Source organism: Oryzias latipes, chromosome 19, assembly GCF_053564925.1.
Source record: "Oryzias latipes strain Hd-rR chromosome 19, Olatipes_Hd-rR_3.1".
In the NCBI taxonomy this organism is placed as follows: Eukaryota; Metazoa; Chordata; class Actinopteri; order Beloniformes; family Adrianichthyidae; genus Oryzias; species Oryzias latipes.
Genome location: NC_136255.1, coordinates 27,792,713 through 27,814,578, shown reverse-complemented (window position 1 = coordinate 27,814,578; position 21,866 = coordinate 27,792,713). Strand labels below are relative to the sequence as shown.

The following is a 21,866-nucleotide window of genomic DNA, read 5'->3' as shown; positions in this document are numbered from 1 at the left end:
TTTTTTATTGTTGCTTAAATTATTAAAACCAGAGACGCAATGATTTATATCTGCGCTCATCTCACCACAATCTTCTTTTTTCCTACGGTCCGTGAAGGCGTTCTGCGCGTGACGTCATCAAGACGTTCCTCTGTTGTCATTCAGGTGTGCCGCTGGGCACGAGCGAGTCCGTTCCTGTGGCAAGTATTGTTGTTTTGTTTCGGAGGGGTGTTGTTGTTTGCATTTTGTGTTCTTTCAGAAATGTTTTTGTGTTTTAATATTTGGACACGTGACCTTGAACACGTGACTGGCCGGGCTGATAGACAGAAGAAAGCTAACAAAGCTAATGCTAGCTTCCTCCTCCTGGCTAAGATGTGATTTTTCTTTGCTTATATTTAGCTCTGAGGGGTTTCACTGATAATTTTACTAATCGGCTTCAGATTGAGGGTTTTATCGGAGTCAAACTCTGACTTTGTATGTGAAGATGGAGAATCTGTGAAGCTTTTGGTCATTTTGGCTCCAACGTGGTCGTAGATTTTCCTCTGGAGCAGCAGCGTTCTCAGTCAGGCTGCTGTGCAGCAGAGGGATCATCTGGAGGGTGACTGGTTGCTGCTCAATCTCAATCAGTTGTATCAAACTCTCGGGTTTGGGACGAAAGATCTCAAAGTTCCTCCTCCTCCTCCTCCTCCTCCTCCTCCTCCTCATCATCATCATCCTCTGCAGCATCACTTTCAGTGTCCCTGCTGTGGACCGCTTCCTGCCTCACCTCGCTCTGCTGAGGAGTTTGATCTTCCAGCCTGAGCCGATGGAAGCACACAGCCGTCAGGTTGTGGGAAGAGCTCCAGAACATGTCTGGATTGTGATTGGTCTGCTGCTGCAACCATCACCTTCCATTGCTGGGATTCAGGGGGTTTCTGGAGCTCAAACGTTCCTCTTTCTTTCTGCAGATTCCCGTCCTCCTGGTCCAAAGATGGAATCCCAGAACTCCAACCTGACCTGTGCCATATGTCTGGAGCGCTTCCGGATCCCCGTCACCATCCCCTGCGGCCACACCTTCTGCAAGAACTGCATCACGCTCCACTGGGACAGCAAGAGGCCGAGCGACGCCGGCCCCCAGTGCCCCATGTGCAAGGAGGAGTTCTCCACCCAGCCCGCTCTGAAGCGCAACGTGTCCCTGTCGGTTCTCACGGAGGCCGCCAACAGCGCCGCCTGCAGGGAGCCGGCGGTGGGGGGGGTGGACGGGGCCAGAGCCATGCTGCTGTGCGATCAGCATAAGAAGCCTCTGGTTTATTACTGCAGGCAGGACAAGATGTCCGTGTGCTACGAATGTGGGATCCTGCAGTGTCTGAACCACGAGAAGGTCCTGCTGGACACGGAGCGGGAAAACCAGGAGGTGAAGCAGCACCGCCCCGCCCCCACACACGCCCCCCCTGTTTACTACAACACCTCTTTGTGTTTGTCCACAGCTGCTGCTGGAGAGGAAGGGGAACGAGGTGGGGAATCTGCTGGAGGAGACGCAGAAAAGTGTGGCGGAGCTGGCAGACAACATCAGTCAGGCTCAGGTGGGTTCTCAGCTCAGCCCGGTTCTGCTGCGGAGGCGACATAAATGTCCGAACAAAGGTTCAGGTTGTGTCTGCAGCTGCACAGATGCTGCTTCCTCCTGAGGATCACAAACAAGATTATCTCAGAATCAAAGCAGCGAGCTGCGTTGTAATGCCTGCAGGTGCTACCCGGCGGCGGGACATAAAACCCTGCAGAGTCATAAAGACTCGCCAATGATCAGAAGGTTCCACGGTCGTGGTTCCTCCCGATCACATCCAAACTCCACAAACCGGCTCTGAATCCAGCGTTTTCCACCAACAGGTGACTCTTCAGCAGACGTCTGCCTGGGTCGACCTGAAGTTCTCCACGCTGATCAAGATCCTGGTGGAGAAGCAGGAGGCCACGCGGCTCTTCATCGAGGAGCAGAAGGAGGCGGCCGTCAGCGAGGCCAAAGGTCGCCTCTCCCAACTCGAGGAGCAGCGGGAGAAACTCCGAGAGTGCCGGAGCCAAATTACAGACGTGCACAACCTGTCCGACACGGAGCTCATCAGGGTGAGGAACTCCGCCTCTGGACTGCCAGATGGGCGTGGCTTAGAGAGTTCAGCTCATGAAAACTGGTATTCTTTACCAAGTGGCTGAAGTTGTTGTCAGACGACGGCTCAGAGGTGGATCTGTTTTTGTCCCTTCTGGCTTCCTGTAGCTGAATGGTGGAGCAGCAGCTTTTCAGGATTCACGACATTTTCTCTTTTTTTCTTCAGGAATCCACCCTCATAGAAGTTCCTCATTTTAAGGAAATTCCCACCAACATGTCACCAAACCTTCAGGAGCGGTTAAACGGCGTGACGGAAGTCCTGTCCCGCATCTCCAAGCTGGTTTCTGAGGACCTGGACAGAGCCGTGAACATGATGGTGGGGCAGGACAGAGACGGTAACACGACTCTTGGAGCATTTCCTCGGCCACTCGTTCTCCGTGAACTTCAAACCCGAACGCTCTGTTGGTCCAGGTTCTCCTCACGACAAGAGGCCCGTTCTGGTTGTGGTTCCCAGTCCTGCAGCTCCGTGCCAGTCTGGAGGGAGGGAAGGTCTCAGCGCCTGTGAGTCCTCCTCCATGCTCATGAGGGTCCAGAGGCTTCCTGTCGGGTTTCCCACAGACAGAAATGTTCCAGTGTTTTCAGGGAAAAGAATCTTATTTGAGTTTTCTCTGAACCGTCCTGTTGTGGTTCCTCATTAACACGCGTCTGAAGCAGGTTTTTAGGATCATTCAGGCTTCTCGCCATCTCGCCGTCTCCAGCTGGTTGCTTTGGAAACACGTAGCGGTGACGGTTTCCCTCTCTGAGGGTTGCTGCTCCGGACCTGCACTGATACTTGGACCTTGCTCCTTGCAGATCGCTGCTCCCTGACCTTTGACCCCCGCACGGCCAACGGGAATCTGCTGCTGTCCCAGGAGAATCGGAGGGCGGAGCACCTGACGTCCGGACCGCGGCCGGTCCTGGCGAACGACGCCCGCTTCGATCACACCTGGCAGGTCCTCTGCTTCGAGGGCTTCACCCACGGACGGCACTACTGGGAGCTGGAGGTGTCCAAACCCTGGGCCTACCTCGGGGTAAACGCCGCGTCTCTCTGAGCGTCCGTGCGCGGCGGCCTGACGGCTGTCCTAAACCTGCCGTGTGGCGTCTGTCCCTCAGGTGACCTACGAGAGCATCCCCCGGAAGGAGAAGGGGAAGCGCTGCATGGTGGGCATGAACGAGCTGTCCTGGAGCCTGCAGCTGGACGAGAGGCAGCTCTGCGCGTGGCACGACGGGCGGCGGGAGGTGCTGACCGCGCCCCCCCACCACCGCCGCATCGGCATGCTGCTGGACTACGAGGCGGGGACGCTCACCTACTACGGAGACGGGCAGGCCAGGCTTCACGCCTTCCACTGCGCCTTCACCCACAAGCTGTTCCCCGTCTGCTGGATAGGGGAGGGGGTCAGCATCAGCATCTGCTCCACGTGACCCAGAGGAGGCGGAGGAGACGCTGCAGCACAGGAACCTCCTGAGAGGAGACAAACCATCTGCTGCTCCTCAGATCGGAGAACATTTATGGATCTAGTTTGAAAATGTTTCAAAGGACGACTGCACTCTGACCGGATGTCAAGGGTTCTGCCCTGGTTCTGGTCTGATCCGGTTTGCTCTGCTAGTCCTCTCAGTTCTGCAGGTGTCAAAGTTCACCTGAAGTCTAGAACGAGGATCTCTGTTCTCCTGCAGACGGACTTTCCAGAGAGGAGAACCAAACCGAGCCATGAAGAAGTTTGGAAATGCATGCTGGGTAAAGGAGCAGTGAGGAGCTTCTTCAGAGATGACTGGTTCCTTTTGGTTCTCCTCAGGAACCCGTGTAGATGAAGCTCTGGTCTGACGTCCCATCAGTTGCTCTCAGGTTTCAGGAGAAGAATTCAGGTCTGATCCGGTTTTGTGACCCGGCTCAGATGTTCTCAGGAACCGTTTCTGGTTGTGGATCTTCTTGTGTCTGTGTTTCTCTGTTTTGTGGTTCTGCCATTTCCCCGTTGGTTCTCCAGAGCAGCTTGAGCTGAAAATGACTGAAGCAGCAGCGGACCTGAACAGAGGTTCTAGTAGGAGCAGAACCGCTGCAGAGTTCTGGAGTTTGGATCCCGTTTCAGGTTCAGACTGAACCTTTTTAGTCCTGCAGGACTTCAGACTCTGCTGCAGATGTTCTCAGGAACAGAAATCTGAAAATTCAGCTTCTTTGGGAAACCGCTAACCCCCCCCCATGTCAGAACACACAGAGATGAGAATGAAAGTGGGTTTATTAGAGTTCTGTTCATGCAGGCGATCGGATCCCGTCAGCTGCATCAACAGGACATGAAAAGAAGCGTTTGTGTTCAGCGTCTCGGTGGTCCCAGAGAATCAGAGACAGATTAATGACTGCAGGGGGGGGTTACAGACAGGGGGGGTTAGAAACAAGTCCCAGTTTATTGGATCTAGTGTTTATGACGACGGACAGACGACTGAAGCACGCTGGCGAGGAACTAAACAGGAAGTGACATCATTGGTTTCTCAGAGATCCATTTCCTGTGAACGTCTGGACCACAGAGCTTCACTGCTCCTGCAGGAGGACCTCCTCAGCCTGTCAGACCTCCTCCTACTTTCCATGAGTTCAGGTGCTGCAGAAGAAGAGAAAGCTCATCACACATCAGGAGGAATGCAGAGGTTCACCGGGTTTGCATGGAAGTGAAAGGAATGGTTCTGGTCGGTCAGGTCCAGTTAAACCCCCGAGACCATGCAGGTCGGCCGCTCTACTGGTTCTTCTTATCTCCTGGGGGGGAGTATGGAGGAGGTTTGTCCTGCACAGAAGAACATTGGAACCAATCAGAGACAGAAAGAAAATGGCCGTCAGAACGCAGATGCCCTGTGGGGTTCTGCCCTGTGGGCTTCTGCTCTGTGGGGTTCTGCTCTGTAGGGTTCTGCCCTGTGGGGTTCTGCCCTGTGGGCTTCTGCTCTGTAGGGTTCTGCCCTGTGGGGTTCTGCCCTGTGGGCTTCTGCTCTGTAGGGTTCTGCCCTGTGGGCTTCTGCTCTGTGGGGTTCTGCTCTGTAGGGTTCTGCCCTGTGGGGTTCTGCCCTGTGGGCTTCTGCTCTGTAGGGTTCTGCCCTGTGGGCTTCTGCTCTGTAGGGTTCTGCTCTGGGCGAAGCATGGAGACAGAAATGAGTCTGACGGACGGTTTGGGGGTTCGTCCGGGATGAGCGGGACCAAGGGGACGGGTGACAGAGCCACGTTTGTCCAAACCAGTCCAGTGTTCTCACAGCTAGAATTCCAGTCAGGCGGGCGTGGTCGCCATGGTAACCACCACCATGTAGAAAAAAGGTTTCAAAGAGAAACAACAACTGGAAACTCACCTCAGGCAGGTACACGTGTGTGGGAGGGAGGGGGGCACAGCTCGCTGCTGCCTCTGCTGCTTTGGCCTCTGCTGCAAACACATGGGGGGGGGGGGGGGGTACTTCAATAATATGAACGTAAGGAGCTTAAATTTAAAGTCATCTTTAGGGATTCATAGTCTGTTTCTTATTTAATGTAACAGAACAGGTGATGTTTAGTGACGATTTAAATAAAATCAAATGACTTTCCAAACATCAAAGCTAAGGTGTGTTTCTGTGAAGGAGTCACATGACACCAGCAGCCTGTCAGCTGTTATGAGAAGCCAGCTAGAACCATGGATCCGTCTGTCAAAGAACCTCTGAAGCTCACCTGCAGCCGAGGAGGGCAGGTCCGGGTCGTGAGGAGGCTGCTGGCCCAAAGGAGCAGAATAAGGAGGTGGGGGCATGTAGCCTGCAGAGGCCTCAAATGCTGCGGGGCTGGGGAAGAACCCCCCTGGGAAAGCACAGCAAAGGAGAGCAGCTCCGGTGAACGGCGCAGAGACGGAGCGGCTGACGGGACTGCAGTGACCCTACCGGGAGGAGGCGGGTTGGGGTAGGAGTAGACAGGAGGAGGACCTGCGGGGTACATTCCGTTGGTGGGAGGAGGAGGAGCGTGAGCATAAGCCCCGTTGGCCATGAAGGGGCATCCTCCGAAGCCTGCAGTGACGGGCTGCCCTCTGGAGGCTGAAAGGTGAGGATCAACATCAGCTCAAGGCTGCAGACGGACCAGCCTGAAGGTTTTCTTCATCGCACCTTGAGCCGCCACCTGCAGCATGTACTGCCCGAACTCTATGGCCCCCCCGGAGGAAAACCCCAGCTTGAAGGTGGCACAGCCTTCCCAGCCGCCTGCAGGACACGCCCCACACGTCACAGACACGCATGTGCACGGTCAGACGTGACGCGCGTGTTCAGCACCCCTACCTCCAGGCTCTGCGGTGACGCTGCCTTTGATGTAATTGGCCCCCAGAACCGGCTGTTTGATCTCACAGCCCTTCATCAGGTAGAAGGGCGTCATGAAAGACTGCAGCCCGTCTCGGCCTTTAGCCACGAAGATCATCTGGGAGAAATCACAGTCACATGACTGAACCGCGCCCCCCCCTCACAGCTGACGTCCTCACTCACCCGGTAGGGGGTCAGGTAGATGCTGCCCTTCCTGCTCTTCCTGAAGACGTCAGGCAGACCGTCCGTGTCGCAGAAGACCAGCTCCACGTTGTCTTGACTCATCAACACGCTGCTGACACAAACACACACGTCAGCCTGATGCCGTCCTGCATGGGAGCATTTCTGGAGTTACAAATAAGTCAATCCCCGCCCCCCCCCCGTTTGCATTTTCGCTTGAATTATGTCACAGAACGGGCCGTGATGAAAAAAGCCAAAAAGCATTTTGAAGGATTGATTTTAATGTTGATTTTCAGTCATTAGATGCAGTTATTGTGAAAATGAAAAAGCATTTCTGTTAATCCATTTCAATTGTCCAATTAGACATTTCTAACTGGATGTTTCTACACGTTAACCAGACAACGTTTTGAAAAGTAAATGTCAAATTCCATTTTCTTTAATAAAGTGACAGAATGAACGGGGTCGAGAAGAAACATTAAACGTGTTTGGCGGACTGTTCTTTCATTTTAGTTTTGAGTCAACAAACGCAGCTTTATCTTGAAAATGAAAAAGCATTTCTGGTTCTGACTTTTATTTTTAATTATGCTCCAGAAATGCTTCCATAGTCCTGGGACAGAGCTGACCAAAACCATGAAAGTTCTGGAAGATGTGACCCAAAGAGCGGCGCCGTGCACTCAACACTGTCATCCAACAATCATCATGTAGCATCAAAAAGCAACTAAAACTATTAGTGTTGTTCTGACATTCAGAACAACACGAATCACAACAGTAAGACATGATTAGTAATGGGCGTTTGTTTCAAAATAAAGTGCTTCGTGTTCATCGTCATTTATTTTGAAATGTTTTTTTAGAAGCAGCTTCCTGTAAACACATCTCGTTAGCTTGCGCGCGTGCCCCCCGGCGCGCGTGCCTGCGTGTTGCGCAGCAGCTAAACTAACTTGCGTGACTCGCGCAGGTTAACGGGCGCGCGGCTAACGGCGGCTAGCGTCACCTCTCGCTGTTGTTGATGATGACTCCGCCGGACTCCGAGTGGTTCTGGTTCAGAGTCATGGCTGCGGGCCTCCAGGCGTCCTGTCCCGGTGAAGCAGCCCGGTTCGGTGCTGGTTCGGTCTGGTTAGTGGACGCGGACAAGGCGCTCTGACCCGTTAGCTGCGCGGACACCGTTAGATGTGAGGATAACTGCAGGCAGCACCTGCTCTTCCGCCGCTGACGTAAACGTGCGGGATGACGTCACGCACTCCTGAAGCCCACATGGACGGAGAAACGAATAAAGTTAAAAAGATGCATTTGTGGTGGTTTCCAAAAAAGACATTTTATTCTTGAATCTAAAAGTACCGACCGTTTAAATAGATAAGGGGGCGTGGCCTGATGCAGGAGGATGACGGAAGGAACCAGAACCTCCTGGATTCTATTACAGTCTATAGACCGATTACGTCACGGATCAGCTGATCTGAGACGTGCGCTGCAAGATCCCTGTAGAAATGATTATTATATTGCCCCTGCCTTGCTCCTCCCTGGACCAACCGTGGGCCGGGCGGATGGCTGCCTGGAGTGCGGGGCGGGTCTCCCTTGGGGGGTCCTGGCTCGTACCTGGGGTTGGGGCGGGGGGATGCCCGGAACTCCTGGGTGGTGGTGGGGTGCTCGTCTGGGGCTGTGGGCGTCCCTCTCCGGTGGGGCACTGCGTTGGGCTCTCCCGGCGCGGCGGGGGGGCTGTTCTCCTGGTTGGGCTGGGGCGGCCCTCTCTTTCCCTCTGTGCCTCCCTGCTCTCTGGCTCTGGGGGGCCTTGCGGCGGTCCTGCTGGCCCTGGCCTGGGTGGCGGGCTTGGTCGCCCGGGCGGCGGTTGTTCCCTGCCGGTTTCCGTGTGGCGTGGGGGGATTCCGGCTGCCGCTGCTGCTGCGGTGGGGGTCTTGGGGTGGGGATGGCTGGGCGCTCTCCTTCCTTCTTTACACATTCCACCATCCATATCAGAAGAACACGAGCACTCACCTGAGCACGGGTGTTGGCTCACCTTTGCACTGGCGGTTTGCGTGACTGAATGACTGAAATGTTTCACACTAGTTGGTTTTAAGGCATAAGTATGCGTGTGAGCACTATCTGTTTTGTGTACATGTCGACAGATGGACATTTTTGCAACTAGCAGGTGTGTTTGACACTTGGGTGTGTGTGTGGACAGGCTCCGCCCTTTTTGTACTGCATTTGAGCCTTACCATGGTGATTAACAACCAGTAAACTTGTTGCTCTATGCTGCTTCATGGTCTTATCCCCCTTCCCCTCCTACTATCACCCTCCTTCCCCCCCTCTTTCTAACGTCCCTCTCTCTTCTTCCCCTCTTTCCTTTTCCGTCCGGTCCAACACCAAAGATCTTCAAACATGTTTGAAATTAATAAAGTTTGGCCTCAATTACAAAAGGGGTTTATTCAGACATACCTTTGGTTTGTCTGAAGATTAATAACCCCTCTTGTTAAAGTAAAATATGTCCAACACAAGAGGCCCTCAGCTCTCATCTGTTTGCCCAGCTGTTGGACAGGACAAGGTAAAAAAAAAAAAAAAAAAAAAAAAAAAAAAAAAAAAAAAAAAAAAAAAAAAAAAAAAAATGATTATTGCTGTGAAATTCAAAACACTTTATTCTCCCACATCTACGCCATGATGCCACCTGTAACAACCTGGTTCAGTGTCTCACCCCAGGACACTTACGGGGCGGCCAGGTGGGAATCGAACCTGCAACCTTCCTTCCAATCATGTGGACTGAAGTTCCGTCATGCAATCCAGACTTTGAATCTTCTTCCTTCAAATGTTTCTCCACTCAACCACGTGCCTTAATTAGTCTTCAAAGCAAATGGTCGTCCTCTGCACCACAGCCACCCCTGGTCCCAAACCCATCTAAACTAGAGGCCACTCCACCACTCATCTCATGGGAGGGCCACATTGAAGCAGGGGCCTCAAACTCCTCGACCTTTTTTAAACCCAAATGAAATCATCTGTTTGTGTTTATTGTAGTTGATGAACAACAGACAGAAAGAAAATGACCGTCAAAGCAGATGCCCTGTGGGTTTCTGCCCTGTGGGGTTCTATCCTGTGGGGTTCTATCCTGTGGGGTTCTGCCCTGTGAGGTTCTGCCCTGTGGGGTTCTGCCCTGTGAGGTTCTGCCCTGTGGGGTTCTGCTCTGTGGGGTTCTGCCCTGTGGGTTTCTGCCCTGTGGGGTTCTATCCTGTGGGGTTCTGCCCTGTGGGTTTCTGCCCTGTGGGGTTCTGCTCTGTGGGGTTCTGCCCTGTGGGGTTCTATCCTGTGGGGTTCTGCCCTGTGGGGTTCTATCCTGTGGGGTTCTGCCCTGTGGGGTTCTGCTCTGTGGGTTTCTGCCCTGTGGGGTTCTGCTCTGTGGGGTTCTGCCCTGTGGGGTTCTGACCTGTGGGGTTCTGCTCTGTGGGGTTCTGCCCTGTGGGGTTCTGCCCTGTGGGGTTCTGCCTTGTGGGGTTCTATCCTGTAGGGTTCTGCTCTGTGGGGTTCTGCTCTGTGAGGTTCTGCCCTGTGGGGTTCTGCTCTGTGGGGTTCTGCTCTGTGGGGTTCTGCCCTGTGGGGTTCTATCCTGTGGGGTTCTGCTCTGTGGGGTTCTGCCCTGTGGGGTTCTGCCCTGTGGGGTTCTGCTCTGTGGGGTTCTGCCCTCTGGGGTTCTGCCTTGTGGGGTACTGCTCTGTGGGGTTCTGCTCTGTGAGGTTCTGCCCTGTGGGGTTCTCTCCTGTGGGGTTCTGCTCTGTGGGGTTCTGCCCTGTGGGGTTCTGCCCTGTGGGGTTCTATCCTGTGGGGTTCTGCCCTGTGGGTTTCTGCCCTGTGGGGTTCTGCTCTGTGGGGTTCTGCCCTGTGGGTTTCTGCCCTGTGGGGTTCTGCCCTGTGGGGTTCTATCCTGTGGGGTTCTGCCCTGTGGGGTTCTGCTCTGTGGGTTTCTGCCCTGTGGGGTTCTGCCCTGTGGGGTTCTGCCTTGTGGGGTACTGCTCTGTGGGGTTTTGCTCTGTGAGGTTCTGCCCTGTGGGGTTCTATCCTGTGGGGTTCTGCCCTGTGGGGTTCTGCTCTTGGGGTTTCTGCCCTGTGGGGTTCTGCTCTGTGGGGTTCTGCTCTGTGGGGTTCTGCCCTGTGGGGTTCTGCTCTGTGGGGTTCTGCCCTGTGGGGTTCTACTCTGTGGGGTTCTGCCCTGTGGGGTTTTGCCTTGTGGGGTTCTGACCTGTGGGGTTCTGCTCTGTGGGGTTCTGCCCTGTGGGGTTCTGCCCTGTGGGGTTCTACTCTGTGGGGTTCTGCCCTGTGGGGTTTTGCCTTGTGGGGTTCTATCCTGTAGGGTTCTGCTCTGTGGGGTTCTGCTCTGTGAGGTTCTGCCCTGTGGGGTTCTATCCTGTAGGGTTCTGCTCTGTGGGATTCTGCTCTGTGGGGTTCTGCCCTGTGGGGTTTTATCCTGTGGGGTTCTGCTCTGTGGGGTTCTGCCCTGTGGGGTTCTGTTCTGTGGGGTTCTGCCCTGTGGGGTTCTGCCTTGTGGGGTACTGCTCTGTGGGGTTCTGCTCTGTGAGGTTCTGCCCTGTGGGGTTCTCTCCTGTGGGGTTCTGCTCTGTGGGGTTCTGCCCTGTGGGGTTCTATCCTGTGGGGTTCTGCTCTGTGGGGTTCTGCCCTGTGGGGTTCTGCCCTGTGGGGTTCTGCTTTGTCGGGTTCTGCCCTGTGGGGTTCTGCCCTGTGGGGTTCTGCTCTGTGGGGTTCTGCCTTGTGGGGTACTGCTCTGTGGGGTTCTGCTCTGTGAGGTTCTGCCCTGTGGGGTTCTCTCCTGTGGGGTTCTGCCCTGTGGGGTTCTATCCTGTGGGGTTCTGCTCTGTGGGGTTCTGCCCTGTGGGGGTCTGCTCTGTGGGGTTCTGCCCTTTTGGGTTCTGCCTTGTGGGGTACTGCTCTGTGGGGTTTTGCTCTGTGAGGTTCTGCCCTGTGGGGTTCTATCCTGTGGGGTTCTGCTCTGTGGGGTTCTGCCCTGTGGGGTTTTGCTCTTGGGGTTTCTGCCCTGTGGGGTTCTGCTCTGTGGGGTTCTGCTCTGTGGGGTTCTGCCCTGTGGGGTTATATCCTGTGGGGTTCTATCCTGTGGGGTTCTGCTCAGTGGGGTTCTGCTCTGTGGGTTTCTGCCCTGTGGGGTTCTGCTCTGTGGGGTTCTGCCCTGTGGGGTTCTGCTCTGTGGGGTTCTGCCCTGTGGGGTTCTGCCCTGTGGGGTTCTACTCTGTGGGGTTCTGCCCTGTGGGGTTTTGCCTTGTGGGGTTCTGACCTGTGGGGTTCTGCTCTGTGGGGTTCTGCCCTGTGGGGTTCTGCCCTGTGGGGTTCTACTCTGTGGGGTTCTGCCCTGTGGGGTTTTGCCTTGTGGGGTTCTATCCTGTAGGGTTCTGCTCTGTGGGGTTCTGCTCTGTGAGGTTCTGCCCAGTGGGGTTCTATCCTGTAGGGTTCTGCTCTGTGGGATTCTGCTCTGTGGGGTTCTTCCCTGTGGGGTTCTATCCTGTGGGGTTCTGCTCTGTGGGGTTCTGCCCTGTGGGGTTCTGTTCTGTAGGGTTCTGCCCTGTGGGGTTCTGCTTTGTGGGGTACTGCTCTGTGGGGTTCTGCTCTGTGAGGTTCTGCCCTGTGGGGTTCTCTCCTGTGGGGTTCTGCTCTGTGGGGTTCTGCCCTGTGGGGTTCTATCCTATGGGGTTCTGCTCTGTGGGGTTCTGCCCTGTGGGGTTCTGCCCTGTGGGGTTCTGCTTTGTCGGGTTCTGCCCTGTGGGGTTCTGCCCTGTGGGGTTCTGCTCTGTGGGGTTCTGCCTTGTGGGGTACTGCTCTGTGGGGTTCTGCTCTGTGAGGTTCTGCCCTGTGGGGTTCTCTCCTGTGGGGTTCTTTCCTGTGGGGTTCTGCCCTGTGGGGTTCTATCCTGTGGGGTTCTGCTCTGTGGGGTTCTGCCCTGTGGGGTTTTGCTTTGTGGGGTTCTGCCCTGTGGGGTTCTATCCAGTGGGGTTCTGCTCTGTGGGGTTTTGCTCTGTGGGGTTCTGCTCTGTGGGGTTCTGCTCTGTGAGGTTCTGCCCTGTGGGGTTCTATCCTGTGTGGTTCTGCTCTGTTGGGGTTCTGCCCTGTGGGGTTCTGCTCTTGGGGTTTCTACCCTGTGGGGTTCTGCTCTGTGGGGTTCTGCTCTGTGGGGTTCTGCCCTGTGGGGTTCTATCCTGTGGGGTTCTGCTCTGTGGGGTTCTGCTCTGTGGGTTTCTGCCCTGTGGGGTTCTGCTCTGTGGGGTTCTTCCCTGTGGGGTTCTGACCTGTGGGGTTCTGCCCTGTGGGGTTCTGCCCTGTGGGATTCTACTCTGTGGGGTTCTGCCCTGTGGGGTTCTGCCTTGTGGGGTTCTATCCTGTAGGGTTCTGCTCTGTGGGGTTCTGCTCTGTGAGGTTCTGCCCTGTGGGGTTCTATCCTGTAGGGTTCTGTTCTGTGGGATTCTGCTCTGTGGGGTTCTGCCCTGTGGGGTTCTATCCTGTGGGGTTCTGCTCTGTGGGGTTCTGCCCTGTGGGGTTCTGCCTTGTGGGGTACTGCTCTGTGGGGTTCTGCTCTGTGAGGTTCTGCCCTGTGGGGTTCTCTCCTGTGGGGTTCTCTCCTGTGGGGTTCTGCTCTGTGGGGTTCTGCCCTGTGGGGTTCTATCCTGTGGGGTTCTGCTCTGTGGGTTTCTGCCCTGTGGGGTTCTGCCCTGTGGGGTTTTGCTTTGTGGGGTTCTGCTTTGTGGGGTTCTGCCCTGTGGAGTTCTATCCTGTGGGGTTCTGCTCTGTGGGGTTCTGCCCTGTGGGGTTCTGCCCTGTGGGGTTCTATCCAGTGGGGTTCTGCTCTCTGGGGTTTTGCTCTGTGGGGTTCTGCTCTGTGGGGTTTTGCTCTGTGGGGTTCTGCTCTGTGGGGTTCTGCCCTGTGGGGTTCTGCCCTGTGGGGTTCTATCCAGTGGGTTTCTGCTCTCTGGGGTTTTGCTCTGTGGGGTTCTGCTCTGTGGGGTTTTGCTCTGTGGGGTTCTGCTCTGTGGGGTTCTGCCCTGTGGGGTTCCCTCTCCATGTTTCGCCCCGAAGCATGGAGAGGGAAACGAGTGTGACGGACGGTTTGGAGGTTCGTCCGGGATGAGCGGGACCAAGGGGACGAGTGACAGAGCCACGTTTGTCCAAACCAGTTCAGTTTTTTCACAGCGGGGGTGGGGGGCGGCATCTATGTTTTATTTTGAAACCCACATGCACCCCTCAGGTCAGGGGTTTGAACCCCCGGTTTCCAGAGACACTTCTCATTTCTGGTTTTTCTGGTCGTTGAAACTTTCAGCCAGTAAAAACTGAACCGAGAAAAAATAAAGAAACAGTAGAAACATTTCAGGAAGCGACCAAATATGGAAGAAGATGAGTTTAAGAAGCAGATAAAGGTTTTTTAAAAAGATTCTGATGTTTTCTCTGAAAATGACTGTTTCTAAGCCTGTTTGGTGTCCTGTACTGTCATAACTAGTTTATGTATAAATAATGATATTCCTAATCACAATCTGAATGAAAAGATGATTTAAAACCATTAAAAAGCTAAAACTTGATGTGATCCGTTAGCTTTACATCTGCTGGTGTTGTCTGAAATCCCACAGTGGTTCTGGCCCGGTTCGGTTCTGGAAGAAGTCCTGAAGCAGGTAGAGGAATGTCTGGTGGTGGCCACATGTCGGCACCAGCTGCTGCGTGGTTGTGTTAGCATCAGGGCTGCTGCACTGTTGTGTAAATGTCGTGTTGATGGAACTCTTTACAACTCCTGAGTGTGAGTCCACAGGATGTGTTGCAACCCCCCCAGCGGCGACGCTTCCGCATCATGTCAGACCTTATGGCACCGTTCATTTCTCTGTCCCTCATGAACCGGAACCAGAAGAAAACTTTAGGAGTTGGACGTGAAGGGGCGGCGGCTGACGGAAAAACCTCAGCGAGCTGCTGCAGCCTGCAGAGAGACGCTGCTCTCACCGCCGAAGGTTACCACCTTCTGCAGGAAGTGATGACTTCCGGCTGCTGAGTGACAGGACTTCACGCTCTGCTTCCTCTCAGTCAGAGCGCAGCGGCCCATCGGGCTGATCACCAGATACCGGCGCCATGGCGAGCCCGACGGATCAGACCAGCACAGCACGCCATCAGCTGGAAACACCTGAACAGGTAAGAACATGCGGCCCTGTGAAGACCAGTCACCATGGTTACCAGACGGATCTGTTTGTGATGTAGAGCAATGCTTTTTTCTTTCATCCATCCATCCATCATCATCCATCCATTCAAAAACTTTTTGTAAAACCTTCACCACATGTGTGTGTGTGTGTGTGTGTGGGGGGGGGAGGCTGTTCCCATTTTAAGTTTGATTCACAGTCTGGCATGACTGCATGACCATGATTCACGGCGAGTCTGCCGTGTTCCAAAGAAAGCAGAGTGTCATGCTTTGCATTTAATGCAAATGTCTGCAGAATGCAGCTTTTGTTTGTGCTGTGGACGTCAACAGACGGATCTGCTCGTCCAGCGACGCCAGATTTCCTGTAAGGTCCAAAAACGAGCAAACGGCGTCTGCTTGCTGCTGGCATCAAACCACTTTCATGATCAGAAAATGAGGAAGTTCCTCACAGGAGGCCTCATCGGAACATGAAAACAATCACTTGCAGCTCTGAAGTGGTGATGGCTGCCAGTGACACGTTCTGCTACACGTTCTCCTGCCTGTGACACATTCTCATGCGCGTTCTCCTGCCTAAGAAATGTTCTCCTGCCTTAAAAACGTTCTTCTGCCTGTGACACGTTCACCTGCCAATGACACGTTGTCCTGCCTAAGAAACGTTCTCCTGCCTGTGACACGTTCTCCTGCCTGTGACACGTTCTCCTGTCTAAGAAACGTTCTCCTGCCTGTGACACGTTCTCCTGCCTGTGATAGGTTCTCCTGCCTGTGACACGTTCTCCTGCCTAAGAGTTGTTCTCCTGCCTAAGAAACGTTCTCCTGCCTAAGACACGTTCTTCTGCCTGTGACACGTTCACCTGCCAATGACACGTTGTCCTGCCTAAGAAACGTTCTCCTGCCTGTGACACGTTCTCCTGCCTGTGATAGGTTCTCCTGCCTGTGACACGTGCTCCTGCCTGTGACACGTTCTCCTGTCTAAGACACGTTCTCCTGCCTGTGATAGGTTCTCCTGCCTGTGACACGTTCTCCTGCCTATAATACATTATCCTGCCTAAGAAACGTTCTCCTGCCTGTGACACGTTCTCCTGTCTAAGACACGTTCTCCTGCCTGTGATACATTCTCCTGCCTAAGAAACGTTCTCCTGCCTATAATACATTCTCCTGCCTAAGAAACGTTCTCCTGCCTAAGACACGTTCTTCTGCCTGTGACACGTTCTCCTGCCTAAGACACCTTCTCCTGTCTGTAACACATTCTCCTGCTTAAGAAACGTTCTCCTGCCTAAGACACGTTCTTCTGCCTGTGACACGTTCACCTGCCAATGACACGTTGTCCTGCCTAAGAAACGTTCTCCTGCCTGTGACACGTTCTCCTGCCTGTGATAGGTTCTCCTGCCTGTGACACGTGCTCCTGCCTGTGACACGTTCTCCTGTCTAAGACACGTTCTCCTGCCTGTGATAGGTTCTCCTGCCTGTGACACGTTCTCCTACCTGTGACACGTTCTCCTGCCTATAATACATTCTCCTGCCTTAAAAACGTTCTTCTGCCTGTGACACGTTCACCTGCCAATGACACGTTGTCCTGCCTAAGAAACGTTCTCCTGCCTGTGACACGTTCTCCTGCCTGTGACACGTTCTCCTGTCTAAGAAACGTTCTCCTGCCTGTGACACGTTCTCCTGCCTGTGATAGGTTCTCCTGCCTGTGACACGTTCTCCTGCCTAAGAGTTGTTCTCCTGCCTAAGAAACGTTCTCCTGCCTAAGACACGTTCTTCTGCCTGTGACACGTTCACCTGCCAATGACACGTTGTCCTGCCTAAGAAACGTTCTCCTGCCTGTGACACGTTCTCCTGCCTGTGATAGGTTCTCCTGCCTGTGACACGTGCTCCTGCCTGTGACACGTTCTCCTGTCTAAGACACGTTCTCCTGCCTGTGATAGGTTCTCCTGCCTGTGACACGTTCTCCTGCCTATAATACATTATCCTGCCTAAGAAACGTTCTCCTGCCTGTGACACGTTCTCCTGTCTAAGACACGTTCTCCTGCCTGTGATACATTCTCCTGCCTAAGAAACGTTCTCCTGCCTATAATACATTCTCCTGCCTAAGAAACGTTCTCCTGCCTAAGACACGTTCTTCTGCCTGTGACACGTTCTCCTGCCTAAGACACCTTCTCCTGCTTAAGAAACGTTCTCCTGCCTAAGACACGTTCTTCTGCCTGTGACACGTTCACCTGCCAATGACACGTTGTCCTGCCTAAGAAACGTTCTCCTGCCTGTGACACGTTCTCCTGCCTGTGATAGGTTCTCCTGCCTGTGACACGTGCTCCTGCCTGTGACACGTTCTCCTGTCTAAGACACGTTCTCCTGCCTGTGATAGGTTCTCCTGCCTGTGACACGTTCTCCTACCTGTGACACGTTCTCCTGCCTATAATACATTCTCCTGCCTAAGAAACGTTCTCCTGCCTGTGACACGTTCTCCTGTCTAAGACACGTTCTCCTGCCTGTGACACGTTCTCCTGTCTAAGACACGTTCTCCTGCCTGTGATACATTCTCCTGCCTAAGAAACGTTCTCCTGCCTATAATACATTCTCCTGCCTAAGAAACGTTCTCCTGCCTAAGACACGTTCTTCTGCCTGTGACACGTTCTCCTGCCTAAGACACCTTCTCCAGTCTGTAACACATTCTCCTGCTTAAGAAACGTTCTCCTGCCTAAGACACGTTCTTCTGCCTGTGACACGTTCTCCTGCCTGTGACACGTTCTCCTGCCTGTGACACGTTCTCCAGACAAAGACACGTTGTCCTGCCTAAGAAACGTTCTCCTGCCTGTCACACGTTCTCCTGCCTAAAAAACGTTCTCCCGCCTGTGACACGTTCTCCTGCCTGTGACACGTTCTCCTGCCTGTGACACGTTCTCCTGCCTGTGACACGTTCTCCTGCCTGTGACACGTTCTCCTGCCTGTGACACATTCTCCTGCCTGTGAATCGTTATCCTGCCTGTGACACGTTCTCCTGCCTGTGAAACTTTCTCCTGCCTGTGACACATTCTCCTGCCTGTGAATCGTTATCCTGCCTAAGACAGGTTCTCCTGTCTGTAACACGTTCTCCTGCCTGTGACACGTTCTCCTGCCTGTGACACGTTCTCCTGCCTGTGACACATTCTCCTGCCTGTGACACGTTATCCTTGCCTGTGACACGTTCTCCTGCCTGTGACACATTCTCCTGCCTGTGACACGTTATCCTTGCCTGTGACACGTTCTCCTGCCTAAGACAGGTTCTCCTGCCTGTGACACGTTCTCCTGCCTGTGACACGTTCTCCTGCCTGTGACACGTTCTCTTACCTGTGACACGTTCTCCTGCCTGTGACACGTTCTCCTGCCTGTGACACATTCTCCTGCCTGTGACACGTTCTCCTGCCTGTGACACGTTCTCCTGCCTAAGACACTTTCTCCTGCCTGTGACACGTTCTCCTGCCTGTGACACGTTCTCTTACCTGTGACACGTTTTCCTGCCTGTGACACGTTGTCATGCCTAAGAGACGTTCTTCTGTCTAAGAGACGTTTCCCACCTGTAATACGTTCTCCTGTCTAAGAAACATTCTTCTGCCTATGACACGTTCTCCTGCCTAAGACACCTTCCCCTGTCTGTATCACATTCTCCTGCCTAAGACACGTTCTTCTGCCTGTGACACGTTCTCCTGCCTAAGACACCTTCTCCTGTCTGTAACACATTCTCCTGCTTAAGAAACGTTCTCCTGCCTAAGACACGTTCTTCTGCCTGTGACACGTTCTCCTGCCTGTGACACGTTCTCCTGCCAATGACACGTTGTCCTGCCTAAGAAACGTTCTCCTGCCTGTCACACGTTCTCCTGCCTAAGAAACGATCACTTTCATGATCAGAAAATGAGGAAGTTCCTCACAGGAGGCCTCATCGGAACATGAAAACAATCACTTGCAGCTCTGAAGTGGTGATGGCTGCCAGTGACACGTTCTGCTACACGTTCTCCTGCCTGTGACACATTCTCATGCGCGTTCTCCTGCCTAAGAAATGTTCTCCTGCCTTAAAAACGTTCTTCTGCCTGTGACACGTTCACCTGCCAATGACACGTTGTCCTGCCTAAGAAACGTTCTCCTGCCTGTGACACGTTCTCCTGCCTGTGACACGTTCTCCTGTCTAAGAAACGTTCTCCTGCCTGTGACACGTTCTCCTGCCTGTGATAGGTTCTCCTGCCTGTGACACGTTCTCCTGCCTAAGAGTTGTTCTCCTGCCTAAGACACGTTCTTCTGCCTGTGACACGTTCACCTGCCAATGACACGTTGTCCTGCCTAAGAAACGTTCTCCTGCCTGTGACACGTTCTCCTGCCTGTGATAGGTTCTCCTGCCTGTGACACGTGCTCCTGCCTGTGACACGTTCTCCTGTCTAAGACACGTTCTCCTGCCTGTGATAGGTTCTCCTGCCTGTGACACGTTCTCCTGCCTATAATACATTATCCTGCCTAAGAAACGTTCTCCTGCCTGTGACACGTTCTCCTGTCTAAGACACGTTCTCCTGCCTGTGATACATTCTCCTGCCTAAGAAACGTTCTCCTGCCTATAATACATTCTCCTGCCTAAGAAACGTTCTCCTGCCTAAGACACGTTCTTCTGCCTGTGACACGTTCTCCTGCCTAAGACACCTTCTCCTGTCTGTAACACATTCTCCTGCTTAAGAAACGTTCTCCTGCCTAAGACACGTTCTTCTGCCTGTGACACGTTCACCTGCCAATGACACGTTGTCCTGCCTAAGAAACGTTCTCCTGCCTGTGACACGTTCTCCTGCCTGTGATAGGTTCTCCTGCCTGTGACACGTGCTCCTGCCTGTGACACGTTCTCCTGTCTAAGACACGTTCTCCTGCCTGTGATAGGTTCTCCTGCCTGTGACACGTTCTCCTACCTGTGACACGTTCTCCTGCCTATAATACATTCTCCTGCCTAAGAAACGTTCTCCTGCCTGTGACACGTTCTCCTGTCTAAGACACGTTCTCCTGCCTGTGACACGTTCTCCTGTCTAAGACACGTTCTCCTGCCTGTGATACATTCTCCTGCCTAAGAAACGTTCTCCTGCCTATAATACATTCTCCTGCCTAAGAAACGTTCTCCTGCCTAAGACACGTTCTTCTGCCTGTGACACGTTCTCCTGCCTAAGACACCTTCTCCAGTCTGTAACACATTCTCCTGCTTAAGAAACGTTCTCCTGCCTAAGACACGTTCTTCTGCCTGTGACACGTTCTCCTGCCTGTGACACGTTCTCCTGCCTGTGACACGTTCTCCTGCCAATGACACGTTGTCCTGCCTAAGAAAAATTCTCCTGCCTGTCACACGTTCTCCTGCCTAAAAAACGTTCTCCCGCCTGTGACACGTTCTCCTGCCTGTGACACGTTCTCCTGCCTGTGACACGTTCTCCTGCCTGTGACACGTTCTCCTGCCTGTGACACGTTCTCCTGCCTGTGACACATTCTCCTGCCTGTGAATCGTTATCCTGCCTGTGACACGTTCTCCTGCCTGTGAAACTTTCTCCTGCCTGTGACACATTCTCCTGCCTGTGAATCGTTATCCTGCCTAAGACAGGTTCTCCTGTCTGTAACATGTTCTCCTGCCTGTGACACGTTCTCCTGCCTGTGACACGTTCTCCTGCCTGTGACACATTCTCCTGCCTGTGACACGTTCTCCTTGCCTGTGACACGTTCTCCTGCCTGTGACACATTCTCCTGCCTGTGACACGTTATCCTTGCCTGTGACACGTTCTCCTGCCTAAGACAGGTTCTCCTGCCTGTGACACGTTCTCCTGCCTGTGACACGTTCTCCTGCCTGTGACACGTTCTCTTACCTGTGACACGTTCTCCTGCCTGTGACACGTTCTCCTGCCTGTGACACATTCTCCTGCCTGTGACACGTTCTCCTGCCTGTGACACGTTCTCCTGCCTAAGACACTTTCTCCTGCCTGTGACACGTTCTCCTGCCTGTGACACGTTCTCTTACCTGTGACACGTTTTCCTGCCTGTGACACGTTGTCATGCCTAAGAGACGTTCTTCTGTCTAAGAGACGTTTCCCACCTGTAATACGTTCTCCTGTCTAAGAAACATTCTTCTGCCTATGACACGTTCTCCTGCCTAAGACACTTTCCCCTGTCTGTATCACATTCTCCTGCCTAAGACACGTTCTTCTGCCTGTGACACGTTCTCCTGCCTAAGACACCTTCTCCTGTCTGTAACACATTCTCCTGCTTAAGAAACGTTCTCCTGCCTAAGACACGTTCTTCTGCCTGTGACACGTTCTCCTGCCTGTGACACGTTCTCCTGCCAATGACACGTTGTCCTGCCTAAGAAACGTTCTCCTGCCTGTCACACGTTCTCCTGCCTAAGAAACGATCACTTTCATGATCAGAAAATGAGGAAGTTCCTCACAGGAGGCCTCATCGGAACATGAAAACAATCACTTGCAGCTCTGAAGTGGTGATGGCTGCCAGTGACACGTTCTGCTACACGTTCTCCTGCCTGTGACACATTCTCATGCGCGTTCTCCTGCCTAAGAAATGTTCTCCTGCCTTAAAAACGTTCTTCTGCCTGTGACACGTTCACCTGCCAATGACACGTTGTCCTGCCTAAGAAACGTTCTCCTGCCTGTGACACGTTCTCCTGCCTGTGACACGTTCTCCTGTCTAAGAAACGTTCTCCTGCCTGTGACACGTTCTCCTGCCTGTGATAGGTTCTCCTGCCTGTGACACGTTCTCCTGCCTAAGAGTTGTTCTCCTGCCTAAGAAACGTTCTCCTGCCTAAGACACGTTCTTCTGCCTGTGACACGTTCACCTGCCAATGACACGTTGTCCTGCCTAAGAAACGTTCTCCTGCCTGTGACACGTTCTCCTGCCTGTGATAGGTTCTCCTGCCTGTGACACGTGCTCCTGCCTGTGACACGTTCTCCTGTCTAAGACACGTTCTCCTGCCTGTGATAGGTTCTCCTGCCTGTGACACGTTCTCCTGCCTATAATACATTATCCTGCCTAAGAAACGTTCTCCTGCCTGTGACACGTTCTCCTGTCTAAGACACGTTCTCCTGCCTGTGATACATTCTCCTGCCTAAGAAACGTTCTCCTGCCTATAATACATTCTCCTGCCTAAGAAACGTTCTC

At 53.5% G+C, this 21,866-nt stretch overlaps 4 protein-coding genes across 14 annotated transcripts in view; 3 read left to right on the top strand and 1 right to left on the bottom strand.

Moving 5' to 3' along the window:
* Positions 1 to 61: 61 nt before the first annotated feature.
* trim65 (tripartite motif containing 65) lies at positions 62 to 4,697 on the top strand. Of its 3 annotated transcripts, none has more exons than XM_078937191.1 (8): positions 62 to 179; positions 927 to 1,372; positions 1,446 to 1,541; positions 1,843 to 2,073; positions 2,280 to 2,448; positions 2,525 to 2,614; positions 2,906 to 3,123; positions 3,206 to 4,697. In XM_078937191.1, the coding sequence occupies exons 2-8, from the start codon at positions 950 to 952 to the stop codon at positions 3,512 to 3,514; spliced, it is 1,536 nt and encodes a 511-aa protein (XP_078793317.1). In that variant the 5' UTR covers positions 62 to 179; positions 927 to 949; the 3' UTR covers positions 3,515 to 4,697. The 3 variants fall into 3 exon arrangements, with proteins under 3 accessions (XP_078793317.1, XP_078793316.1, XP_078793318.1); XM_078937190.1 differs by lacking the exon at positions 62 to 179 and adding an exon at positions 661 to 845; XM_078937192.1 differs by lacking the exon at positions 62 to 179 and adding an exon at positions 666 to 805.
* On the bottom strand, positions 4,306 to 7,765 carry wbp2 (WW domain binding protein 2). Of its 5 annotated transcripts, XM_078937198.1 has the most exons (9): positions 7,539 to 7,746; positions 6,551 to 6,662; positions 6,350 to 6,485; positions 6,182 to 6,274; positions 5,963 to 6,112; positions 5,760 to 5,882; positions 5,411 to 5,481; positions 4,791 to 4,860; positions 4,471 to 4,680 (listed from the first exon to the last, which is right to left on the bottom strand). In XM_078937198.1, the coding sequence occupies exons 1-8, from the start codon at positions 7,595 to 7,597 to the stop codon at positions 4,813 to 4,815; spliced, it is 792 nt and encodes a 263-aa protein (XP_078793324.1). In that variant the 5' UTR covers positions 7,598 to 7,746; the 3' UTR covers positions 4,471 to 4,680; positions 4,791 to 4,812. The 5 variants fall into 5 exon arrangements, with proteins under 5 accessions (XP_078793325.1, XP_078793327.1, XP_078793322.1 ...); XM_078937199.1 differs by having other exon boundaries at positions 4,306 to 4,860; positions 6,551 to 6,659; positions 7,539 to 7,765; XM_078937201.1 differs by having other exon boundaries at positions 4,306 to 4,860; positions 5,411 to 5,478; positions 6,551 to 6,659; positions 7,539 to 7,765.
* Positions 4,817 to 13,041, top strand: LOC144987780 (uncharacterized). Its single transcript, XM_078937187.1, has 2 exons — positions 4,817 to 4,932; positions 9,658 to 13,041. Exons 1-2 carry the CDS (start codon positions 4,903 to 4,905, stop codon positions 12,925 to 12,927), a joined length of 3,300 nt encoding a protein of 1,099 aa, XP_078793313.1. The 5' UTR covers positions 4,817 to 4,902; the 3' UTR covers positions 12,928 to 13,041.
* Positions 13,042 to 14,390: 1,349 nt separating this feature from the next.
* unc13d (unc-13 homolog D (C. elegans)) overlaps positions 14,391 to 21,866 on the top strand; it is a 47,900-nt gene continuing 40,424 nt past the window's right edge. For 2 of the 5 annotated variants that reach the window (XM_078937183.1, XM_078937181.1), the window contains exons 1-2: positions 14,391 to 14,529; positions 14,603 to 14,707. In XM_078937183.1, the coding sequence (XP_078793309.1) occupies positions 14,648 to 14,707 (60 nt within the window). In that variant the 5' untranslated portion in view covers positions 14,391 to 14,529; positions 14,603 to 14,647. Of the gene's footprint in view, positions 14,708 to 21,866 lie in introns of all 5 variants that reach the window. The other 3 variants (XM_078937185.1, XM_078937182.1, XM_078937184.1) reach the window with 2 other exon arrangements.